Raw genomic sequence first — 12,122 nt, forward strand, 5'->3', positions numbered from 1 at the left:
ACATGCATTTCCTCCTGCCAAGAAAGGATACCCTTCTACTCTGGTGAGAGAGAGGGAGTCTTTTCCTGCCCCTGGCAATGACCTGAGATGGGATTGAATATAATGACAGGGCCATGATGAGACTCTTGCATTCCTTGATCCCACATCATGACATTGCCATGGGCAGGAAGAGGGACAGGTGTCTTCCCAGCATGGATCCCAGGGAACATGGATCACCAGGTCTCTTCCCAACATGTATCCTCCAATGTGGGATGAAGCTGGAGCAGTGCACAAAGCTCTTCCTGCACTTGGGGCACTCACAGGGCTTCCCTTACTGGTGCCTCCGTTGGTGTCTGGTCAAGTGAGAGCTCCGGGTGAAGCTCTTCCCACACTGTGCACACTCGTAGGGCCTCTCCCCAGTGTGGATGCGTCGGTGCCTGATGAGGGTGGAGTTGTACTTGAAGCCCTCCCCACAGTCGGGGCAGTAGAAGGGCCTCTCATCCGTGTGAATCTGCTGGTGCAGGACGAGATTGGAGCTGCTCTGAAACCTCATCCCACACTCAGGACACTCGTAGGGCCTCTCCCCAGTGTGGATGCGCTGGTGGATGATGAGTTGGGACTTCCAGGTGAAGCCCTTCCCACATTTCCCACACTTGTAGGCCCATTCCCCAGTGTGGATCATCTGGTGGCAGATCAGGCTGTTGCTCTGGCTGAAGCTCTTCCCACACTCCAAGCACTTGTAGGGCTTCTCCCCATCCTGAAGCTGCTCATGGACCACCAGCTCAGAGCCCCGGCTGGATCTCCGGCCGTCTTCCCAGCACAGGGTGGGTCTTTCCTCCTCAGAGCACCCTGGGCTGGGTTTGGAGCCCCTCCTCCTGCGGGACCTCTGGGGATTTTCGTCCATGCTTGACTCCTGCGCTGTGGAGCCGTGCAAAACAGCCTTGTCCATGAGCTTCTGCCGTGGGGATTTGTCCTCCCTGGTCTCCATCCTCAGCTCCTTGTCTGGGGGAGGAAGGACAAGGAGAGGATGGGATTTGCCTCCGTGCCAGAGGGAAGGGGAAGGAGATCCCCCCCAGTGCGTCCCCGGCAGGACGGCGCTGGCAGCGGGGTTGTCCCGCAGCCGGGGGCCCTGCTGGGCTGGGAGATGGAGCAGGAGAGAGGGGGAAAGGGGCACTGACTTCCTCCTCACCTGCCTGGGTGTCCTGGTGCATCTTCCTCACAGCCTCCTTCTCCATCTGGCCAAAGTTTGGGATTGGAAAATCCTGGTTTAGGAGAAAACAAGGAATGAGCACATGGACTCTGATGGTACTTCTTACCAAGCCCATATTTAGAAGTCATCGGGGCATCTGCGGTGCCTTGGTTTGAAAGGAAAGGTGTTTGCTAAGGAAAGCAGAAACCTCCATTTAAATTGATAAAAATGTAAACATCCCATCCCCTCCGAATTATTATAATCTTGAAATCAAAGTGCTCTCAGGTAACAATATGGGAAAAGGAATATAAGTTCTTTACTAAAGAAAGGAAAATGAAAATGCAGCAGTACAAAAAAAAACCAAAACCAAACAACAAAAAAACAACAGACCAACTGAGTCAGAATACAACCTGACACCCTGTTGGTGTCAATTAAATTAATTAAATGGTGGCTGCAGTCTTCCTGGAGTGACAGCTGTGGTTCTGTTGGAGCAGTGATCCCATAGAAGATTGTAGCTTACCTCTGAAGTTCCGGTGCTGTAGATGGGTCTGGTCTCTCCTCTGGGAATCCAGTGGAGAAAGACTGCCTGTGGTGTTCTGATTCTCAGATTATATCCATGCAGGAATGCTTGGCTCCTCTCCCTGGGTGGAGCATCTCACAATGGGATGATGTCATTTTATCAGTCCTGCAGTGAGACTCAATGGCCCATTAACAGAAGATATCCCCCTGGAGGGAGGATGGGTGGTGGAAGAGATAAAGAACACTGCCCCACCTGGTTTTAACAGCTGGCCCATTAACAGAAGATATCCCCCAGTTATGAGGGATGGGTCATGGAGGAGATAAAGAAAACTGCTCTACCAGGTTTTAACAGATGTTGATAGAATACATACTTTTGGTTACATCTTGCATTGCAACCCAAGACATGGGGTCCATAAAAACCTCCCAAACACCAAGATTCAGCCCTGAAAATGCCTCCCAGGACTTCCCCATGTCTGGTCTCCCTCCTTTGGTGTTCAGGGCTTCCCCCCTGTCCCAGCATCTGGGGATCCTGCTTGTAATGGGGGTCCCCTGTCTACTCAGTCCCTGACCTCTTCTGGCTGTTAGGCATTCCAGGAATATGAAAAGTTCCCCCTGTTTCCATCACCCCACTTAGGGATGCTGGTACCCCCCAGTATCCCTCCAAGGGACATTTTCCACTCAGCTTTGAAGTTCTTCATTCTCCAAACATCCCCCCCCAAAAAACACAACCCCTCAGGATATCTGGGCAGAGCTCCCCCTCCCTGGTCATCTGTGGGATGTGTGGGGTGATGATTCCATAGGTGGGAGCCTGTGAATTCAGGGAGTGCTTGACCTCGTGGTTCCTTCTCCTTTCCCTGATCCTCCTTTGTCCCTCCTTCAGGCTGAAGAAGCTGCTCAAGGCGTCAGAAGCAAAACTCCAAGTCCCTTGGAGCTTCAATCAGCCCCACTGAGGGCAGGGACTGCCAAAGGCTCCCCAGGGACTGGTGAGAGCAGATCCTGGAGGCCAGGATTGCCGGGAGCCAAAGGCTCTGAGCAGGGAACTGCAATGCTGAGCAAACCCTGGCTGGGTTGGAGGAAGCAGAAATGTTGTCCGATCCGAAGAAAACACAAACAACCGAAGTCGTTTATGCGGTGCTTTATTGAGGGCCTGGGAGCCTGTGGACTAGCGTCCAAAGACAGAGCCCCCTTTCACAGGAAAATTACAGGGTTTTTATATGTTTTCTACATGATTTCTTCATCATCACAATTTCTTACTTTCTTTCACTACTTGGTACGATTATCTCTTTGACCTTTAAGTTTTGCCAAAAGGTACATTCCTTAGATTATCTCCTAGTTACACTGCTTACATTGCAATATCTGCTATACAGTTCATCTGCAGGTTACATGTGGCCTACCAAGCCTTAGCATGACTACTACTAATGTCAACTAATGCTAACTATTAACGTTTGCTACTATCTTAATAATACAGTTTATTGAATCAAATGGCAACAATTCCCCCCTTTTGAGCATTCTTCAATCTTCTGCAAGAATGCTCAACTTCTAGTTATGGTTGGTTCCTTCAAATGCTGGATTTTCTTGCCCAATGACATCTTCATACTTCGGAGGAGGTTGGCGTATCTCATTGGTTCTTGCCAAGGCTTTCATTACTCTTCTGGTACATTTTGTTTCCTTTTCAATGACTCCTAAAACACACTTATACGCTAACCAAATGATTAATAACAAAACTGCAAATAACAGAATGTACTGTATTACTGACGAAACCCATCCAGAAACCTGAAGTTCTAAAGACTCAAATATCGCTCCGATCCAATTATGTTGTGCTTCTTTTTCAATTTCTTTTGTTTTGGATCCAATCGTTTCCGATTGAGAAATATCTTTTTCTATTTCAATGGTCATATTTGGAATATGGATGCAGCAATGGTCAATTTTCCTTCTTAGATACTGACACACACCATGCTCTTTTAACAATAACATGTCCAGTGCCATCCTGTTCTGTAAAGTCATTCGGGATGTAGCTTGTAATTGCAAATTCATATCTCTAAATCCTTTCTTAGTGGCTGCTGCTAATCTCTCAGTTTGCCCTAGCAATTTGTATAGCATTTCTCTGTTCCTGTAGGAGGCTACAGGTGCAAATAGTGATTCTAAAGCCCACCCAAATTTAACTCCACCATCAGGTTCGTGCCATTCATTTTCTAGTTCAGTGAATTCATCCACTTCTCTTTTCTTTCGATTAGATTTTAATTCTGATTGTTTCCACAGGGGGCAGAGGGTTGGGACTCCTAGAGTGATTTGTGTCACAGGCCCATCTATAGGAATATGCGTAGTCCATTATCCATGTCCCATTACCCAAACTAAATTTCCTGGACTTTTAATTGTGGTATCTTTACAACTTACAGCCCTTCTGATTCCACCGTTTCTGTTCAATGTGGATACTTTTCCTGTAATTGTATGATTAAATTTCCTACATTCACATCCCCACTTAAGTAGTACTCTAAGAGGAGCTAGACTAATCTGACTTTCAGGTGTGTCACATGTAATAACTTTAGTACAATTCCAATTTTCTCTAGTTTCTTTAATTTCTCTTGTAGAGGTTTCTGTCTTATAGACTTCTGCAAGAGTTTGATTCTTACTTCCGAGCCATTGTATACACCAGTTCACTGCTCCAATATAGCTATAGTGTTCCAATAAGCTCGGACCCCATACGGTTTTCCAATCATCCCAAATCACATGCTGCTGGCTTACATTTTGGCACTTTACTTCTTGATAGGGCCGCTTGGTTGTATCTTCTACTTCCACAGCAGCATACAGGTTTGCTTGCCATACCGTTTTAACAGTCTTTATTTCTTCTTCTTTCCTTTCTATGTGACATACCGTAGATGTGTTTTCTGCCATCTCAGGTAGTAATGGAATGGGAATTATTCCCCACGGAATTGGTTCTCCTGCTGCTTGTGGGAGGGGCAAGCATGCTGTAATTTGGGATAAGTTTTGCACCATCCCAAAATCTCTGATCAACCCTACTACCAAATTCTCTTGTCCATGACTTTGATGTACAGCTACTTCTGCATTTCTCGACTCTCTGTGCCTCTTTTCTACTACGTGAGTGGGCCTGATTCCCTGTTCTAGACGCAACTTAGCTTCTACTATCCTTATTCCATAATCAGCATCAAGTTCACACATCACTAAACACAAATATTTTCCTTCAAAAGAGCCAATTTGAGGGTTACTAATATTCAACCATCCTATACCTTTTCCAGACTGCTCCCACCAGCTAATTCCTTGGTCCATTTTATCCCATAACTTTTGATTGTTTTCTTTCCACCATTTAACTTGCAATCCTTGGTTACATCCTCGTTTTAGCACAAATGAGCAATTTACCTTTAAAAGAGATCCGTCCCACATATCTTGTACAGCCCAGGTGGGTTTCACTTCTACGGATTCCTGGGATGGAGTTTCATTCCTCAATTTCCAGGGCACTACTCTCAATTTAATCTGCTTATAATCAAAGCTTTCTCGGGATTTCACAATGCACATGTATACTTCTATATCTTCTTGGCTTACTTGCTTCAGTTGTAATGTAGTGTTTCCTTTTTGTGCATCCTTATCCCAAACTGTAACAATATTCGCTTTTGGATAATCAGGACCTTTCTTCCAGGTAGCCTGTACATTCCAGACTTCAGTTTTCTGGTCATTCATTACAAAACAGGTCAGGTTCACATCCATTCTTTACATAACACCAACCACTGGTTCGGTAACTGCAACTACAATAGAACCGTTAACAAGAATTGGTTTCGTCATTACCAGTAATAATATAATCAAAAAGGCTACTTTCCGCGAAAGATCATCCGTGTTGGAGAGACTAACCGAGTCTCCCATTGTACAGGGACTTTCTTGACTCGGGTGTAATGGATCCATGAGTCGATTCCTTCAACCTTTACTGCAGTGTAGGTCGTCAGGATCACCTGGCGGGGCCCATCCCATGCCTCTTTCAAGGGGTGGGTGGACCAATTCTTCACATACACTTGGTCTCCTGATTGAATGTCATGCACCGGATTCTCCAGTGGCATAGGTCGATTCCACTGCAAGGCTCCCCTTAAAGCATTAAGAGTTTTGTTTAGTGACATGATGTAACCAAATATTGTCTGATCACCCTGCACGTGCAAATCTCCTTTCAACACATTAGCATGGTATGGTTTTCCATATAGAATTTCATATGGACTAACTCCCACTCGCTCCCTGGGTTTGATTCTGATTCTGAGCAATGCTAATGGCAGTGCCTGTGGCCACTGTATTTTTGCCTCTTGGCAAATTTTCTTAATTTGTCCCTTAATTGTTTGATTCATCCGCTCTACTTGACCACTCGATTGAGGTCGCCAAGGGGTGTGTAAGTCCCAAGATATGTCTAACATCCTGGCCACCTCTTGTACTATTCCTGCTGTAAAGTGTGGGCCTCTATCTGATGACAGTCCTAACGGTACCCCAAATCTTGGAATAATTTCCTTCAACAGTGTTTTGACTACTTCCTTTGCCTGATTGGTTCGACAAGGAAAGGCTTCAGGCCATCCTGAAAAAGTGCATACATACACTAAAAGATACTTAAAGTTCTGTGCTTTCGGTAATTCTGAAAAATCTTACTTTACTTGCCAGTAATCTCCTGGTTCTGGTCCCACTTGTAATTTCCCCAGCTGAATCTGTTTCCTAACTATTGGGTTATTCTTCAAACAAGTTGGACACATGGCATTCACCCATTTTGCCAATGTTAACATCTGGTTAGAAATTACTTCTCTTTTTAGAAATTTTACCAATGCCTCTGCTCCCCAATGGCATTTATTATGTTCAGTCTCTAAGATGGCTCTCATAATTCGGGTGGGAACTACAACTTGCCCCATAGCTGTTACATACCATCCAGTTGCATTCTTTTGTGCTTTCAGCAGTGATGCTAGTTTTTCATCATCCGGGGAATACTTCGGTTCTTGAATCAAATGTGGAGTTACAGGACTCACCTTAGTGGGTATCAGGGCCATTTGGGTCCACACTTCTCTGGCCACTTCTCGTGCTGTGACATCAGCCAATTTGTTTCCTCGATATATTTTTCCTTCTTCCTTCTGGTGACCTCTCACATGCATTATTGCAACCTTCTCAGGTCGGTGTACTGCATCTAGCAAGGCTAGAATTTCAGTTCTATATTTGATAGTAGTTCCTTGAGAGTTCAATAACCCTCGTTCTTTCCACAAGGCACCATGAACGTGCACCACCCCAAAGGCATATTTAGAATCAGTCCATATATTCACTTTCTTTCCGGAACTTAACATTAGGGCTCTAGTGAGTCCAATGATCTCAGCTCACTGATCTGACGTTCCAGGGACCAAGGCCTTTGCTTCCACTATAGTGGTAACTGTTACTACTGCATATCCCGCATACCAGGTACCATTTTCTACAAAGCTGGACCCGTCGATAAACAGTTCCCAATCCGGATTTTCCATTGGAACATCTTTCAAATCCATTCGGCTGGCATACACTTGTTCAATCACCTCCATGCAGTCATGTGCTAATTCTCCTTCTTCCTGCTCACTGCGGAGAAATTCTGCTGGGTTAACATGATTAGTCATCTTTAAATCCACATCATCCTGCTCTCTCAGAATTGCTTGGTATTGCAGCATTCTGCTGGATGAAAGCCAGTGACCCCCCTTTTGTTCCAAGACTGCCAGTACCATGTGAGGCACAAATACCTCTATTTTCCTTCCCAAAGTCAATTTCCTGGCTTCCTGGATGAGGATCACTGTGGCCGTAACTGCCCGCAAGCACGACGGCCAACCCGCACTTACTGTATCTAGTTGCTGCGAAAAATACCCTACCGGGAGTTTCCATTAACCAAGTCTCTGAGCTAGCACTCCCAGTGCCAATTTCTGTCTCTCATTCACATATAACTGAAAGTCTTTGTTTAAATCTGAAAGGCCTAATGCCAGAGCTTCCCTCAATGCCTGTTTCAAGTCTTCAAAGGCCTTTTTTCTCTGTCGATTCCAGCTCAACTGCGGTTCTTTCAGAGCTTCATATAATGGTTTAGCTAGAAGTCCAAAATTCAGAATCCACAGCCTGCACCACCCTACCATTCCCAGAAAAGACCTTAGTTCTTGATGGTTCCTGGGAAGGGGAATAGCACAAATAGCTTCCACTCGATTGACTCCCAAGCGTCTCTGGCCTTGGGTGATTTCACATCCCAAATATATTACACTTTCTTTTATTACCTGTGCTTTTTCTTTTGACACTCGGTAGCCAGCCTGGCCCAGCATATTCAACAGAGCAATAGTCAATTTCAGACACATTTCTTTTTCTGCTGTTGCCAAAAAGATATCATCCACGTACTGGAGAATAACATAAGAGGAAGGTAACTCTCTTACCTCAGCAGTCTTCCACTCTTCTAATTCTTTCGCTAATTGATTTCCAAATATTGTAGGACTGTTTTTGAAACCTTGCGGCAATCGAGACCAGGTGAGCTGTCTCTTTCTTCCAGTATCAGGACTCTCCCATTCAAATGCAAAATATTTCCTACTTTCCAATGCCAGAGGGATGCAGAAGAAAGCATCTTTCAAATCAATAACAGAGAACCATTTAAATTTTTCCGACACAGATGTTAATAGAGTATATGGATTGGCAACCACTGGGTGAATGTCTTTAACAATATTATTAATTGCCCTTAAATCCTGCACTAACCAATACTTACCATTTGGTTTTCTAACTGGAAAAATAGGAGTGTTAAAGTCTGATTCACATTCCTGCAAAATTCCTTGTGCTAAAAACTGAGTTATCAAAGGAGCAACGCCCTGTTTAGCTTCTAATTTAATTGGGTATTGTTTTATTCTCACTGGCTGAGCTCCTTCTTTTAATTCTACTACCACTGGCTGTGCAGCTTTTGATTTTCCTGGGTTCCCCATCTCCCATACCCAAGGTACTACAGCTTGATCTACTTCAATAGGAATAGGAGAGGAATCAATTTCTTTTATTACAAACAATGTAGCAATTTCTTCTCCCGGAACCTCTAATTTTACTCTCCCATTTTCGAATATAATTTTGACATTTAATGATGACAACAAATCTCTGCCAAGCAATGGCTTGGGGCAATTAGGCATGTACAAAAACTGATGGTCTAATTCTTTTCCTCCAAATCTCAAATTTAATGGTTGTAAAAAGGGTCTTTCTTCTAATTGTCCCATTGCCCCTACTACTTGTATGGTAGTATCGCTAATAGGTCCTAACCTTTTGTTTAAAACCGAATGTGTTGCCCCCGTATCCACAATAAACTCTTGTTCTTTCCCGTCGATATCAATCCTGACCTTCAAATCCTGTTCTAGTCAGCTCTGATGCTGATAATTCCCCAATACTAATGCTTGGGCGCCACCTTCTGGATTCATGGGGTAACCTGTTGGTCCGTTCACTGGCATTCCTCCCAGTCCAGCCTTCACTGGGCACTCATTCTTCCAGTGTCCTATCTGACGACAGAACGCGCATTGATTGGGAGCAATCCTTCCCTGCTGGGGACCAGGAGGGGCCATTCCCCGTCCTCCAAATTTAACATTCTGGAATCCTGCCCTGCCACGTCCAAAGCCACGACCGCGCCCAAAACCACCTCTGCTTCCTCCTCCATTACTGGCTTGCTGCATTATAGCTAATATATTCGCCTGCTGTTTCCTGGCCGTTTCTTTTTCTCTGTTATTATAAACTTTCCAAGCCACTTCTAGCATTTTATCCAAATTCCGAGTATCCTGCCCTTCTAATTTCTGCAGTTTTTTACGTGTATCTTCCTGTGCCTGACCTAAAAAGATTAAAGCAAGCTGCAATTGTCCTGCTTCACTGTCGATCTCTAAATCAGTGAAGCGTCTAGCAGTTTCCTTAAGTCGTTCTAAAAACGCCGAAGGAGATTCATTCTTATCCTGCCTGACTGAATACAATTTTGACCAATTTAGTGTTTTAGGCATCCCAGTCCTCATTCCTTCTACTAACAACTCCTGGTAATCCCTGATAGATTCCATTCCTTCAGTCTTGTTCGGGTCCCATCCCGCATCATCACTCGGAACCAAGTCATTCACAGTTCCCCCAGCTAGGTGCAGTCTAATCATTTCCCGAGCACGCTCTTTCATTGCCCGCAACACCATCTCTTTCTCAGTGGAATCCATTAAGGTATCTAATAAAACCTGCATGTCATTCCAGTCTGGGTTCTGGGTTCTAATAATCATCTTAACCACCCGTGCTACTCTTTCAGGATCCTCACGGTAATTACCTGCTGACTGCTTCCAAATCACCAAATCTCCTGGGGAGAAGGCTACTTTCACAAGCACTCTCTCCCTTTGAGGTCCCACAGCTTCCCTTAAAGGGGCGATAAGCTGGGGTTCCCCATGATTTTTACGTCCCTGTCTAGTTCGTGCCGCGAGCGGAGTGTTTCGCTGATTTCGGGCAGAAGTAGGGGGAGGGATTGGAAGACGCACAGCAACCTTTCTAGCATTTCCTGGTATCACTGTTATGTTTGTCGCCTCCTCCTCCTCATCCTCATCCTCCTCCTCAGTACTGCTTTCTGGTAACGGTGGATACAACGAGGGTTGGAGTGAGGCAGAGGGGAGGAGTGGAACGGCAGGAAGGGGTGAAACAGAAGGCGCGCCTGGTGACACCATTAAAGACAAATCTTCCTCTGGCTGAGAGTTTAAGGCTAAACACTGAACACATTTAGATTTCTTTTTACAACCCCCGCACTCAGATTCTTTCATTTCCAGCACCATTATTCCACACTCAGTTTGCCATTCCTTTTTACGACGCAGTAAATGAAACAAGTCTAAATACTGTATTTCATCCCATTTCTCATTTTCCTCCAGATAATGCATTAATGAATTTATGGTATCATAATCCACAGTACCATTCTTTGGCCATGACGGCCCTTCTCGCTTATATTCAGGCCACCAATGATTACAATAATCAATCATTTTATCCTGACTCATCTCCTGGAAAAACCCTTCACTTTTCCACCTCTTCAGTAAACATCCCAGCGGGGTATTTTCTGGGATACCTTTATTAGACTGAATCATAGACTTAAGCGCCTTGAATGGCATTTTGAACCTTACTCACAGCCGTACAAAAACTCGGTAACCGATAACAACAACCAATATGCAGCAATATACGAAACAATAAAAACCACAATCAATATTGACAGTCCAACAGCATCAATCATACCACACACTCACACAACAATCACTTCAATTCTGAGGTAGTTTCACTCTTAGCAGCAACTTCGATACTGAGGTAGTTTTACTCTTAGCAGCAACAACTTAATAAGCAGCAATATACAAAACCACAATCAATATTTACAGTTTAACAAATTTAAGCAAACCACATGCAGCAAACAAAAGGGACTAAATACCAGATAAATACCAGACCAATCCAACTTGCCACTTCTCGACGCCGCTAGGGGCAAGTGCCGGACCTGCACAGCTTTCGCCGCGTCTGACAGCCGGCGCCTAGGCTTACCAGACCAACCAGACGTCTTAGCCCAACCCTGCGAGGATCGCCGCCTCGTCTTATGAGCAGGAACCCAAACCAGAACCAGAAAATAAAGCACCTTCGGGCTTACCTCTCGCAGTCGTCCGCCAGGTGCGGGGGTCGGGCACGAACCGATGACTCCCCGAGAATCACTCGGTGCCGGCGTGGAGTGGATCATAACGCAAACCGCCCCAGTCACCTTCGGAGTCCTGCCGTGGTCGCCAGAAAACTGTTGCCCGATCCGAAGAAAACACAAACAACCGAAGTCGTTTATGCGGTGCTTTATTGAGGGCCCGGGAGCCTGTGGACTAGCGTCCAAAGACAGAGCCCACTTTCACAGAAAAATTACAGGGTTTTTATATGTTTCTTACATGATTTCTTCATCATCACAATTTCTTACTTTCTTTCACTACTTGGTACGATTATCTCTTTGACCTTTAAGTTTTGCCAAAAGGTACATTCCTTAGATTATCTCCTAGTTACACTGCTTACATTGCAATATCTGCTATACAGTTCCTCCGCAGGTTACATGCGGCCTACCAAGCCTTAGCATGATTACTACTAATGTCAACTAATGCTAACTATTAACGTTTGCTACTATCTTAATAATACAGTTTATTGAATCAAATGGCAACAACACAATTACCTAAATTTTCTGAAAACCCTGCCAAATTCCAGAAACATCTCAAAAAATCCCCTGAATAGCCCACAAAAACTAAGAAAAATCCCACAAAATTTTTCATGGCTCCTCAAAATCCCTCAAAATTCCAGAAAATTCCCACAAAATCTTTTCAATATCCAACCAAATTCAAGAATAATCACACCAAACTTCAGAGAAATCCCACACAATTTCATAAATTTCCTCAAAACCCCACGAAATTCCAGAAACATCCCACCAAATCTCCACAAATTTCCA

General features: G+C 44.6%; 1 protein-coding gene and 1 long non-coding RNA gene across 2 annotated transcripts; both read right to left on the reverse strand.

Moving 5' to 3' along the window:
- Positions 1–310: 310 nt before the first annotated feature.
- On the reverse strand, positions 311–1,214 carry LOC111942137 (uncharacterized). Its single transcript, XM_086874874.1, has 2 exons — positions 1,169–1,214; positions 311–981 (listed from the first exon to the last, which is right to left on the reverse strand). Exons 1-2 carry the CDS (start codon positions 1,212–1,214, stop codon positions 311–313), a joined length of 717 nt encoding a protein of 238 aa, XP_086731000.1.
- Positions 1,215–2,806: 1,592 nt separating this feature from the next.
- On the reverse strand, positions 2,807–11,835 carry LOC147645287 (uncharacterized). Its single transcript, XR_015282426.1, has 2 exons — positions 11,298–11,835; positions 2,807–5,776 (listed from the first exon to the last, which is right to left on the reverse strand). It is a non-coding gene; the product is annotated as an uncharacterized LOC147645287 (long non-coding RNA).
- Between the last annotated feature and the right edge of the window lie 287 nt (positions 11,836–12,122).

The sequence above is a fragment of the Cyanistes caeruleus genome, unplaced genomic scaffold (genome assembly GCF_971803275.1).
Source record: "Cyanistes caeruleus unplaced genomic scaffold, bCyaCae1.hap1.1 HAP1_SUPER_30, whole genome shotgun sequence".
Lineage (NCBI taxonomy): Eukaryota > Metazoa > Chordata > Aves > Passeriformes > Paridae > Cyanistes > Cyanistes caeruleus.

Excerpts from the sequence above, each read along its gene's own strand:
- LOC111942137 (XM_086874874.1), bottom strand. The coding sequence starts at position 1,214 with ATGGAGAAGGAGGCTGTGAGGAAGATGCACCAGGACACCCAGGCAG. Across the intron at positions 982-1,168 it reads GCACCAGGACACCCAGGCAG|ACAAGGAGCTGAGGATGGAG; the intron begins GTGAGGAGGAAG and ends TTCCTCCCCCAG.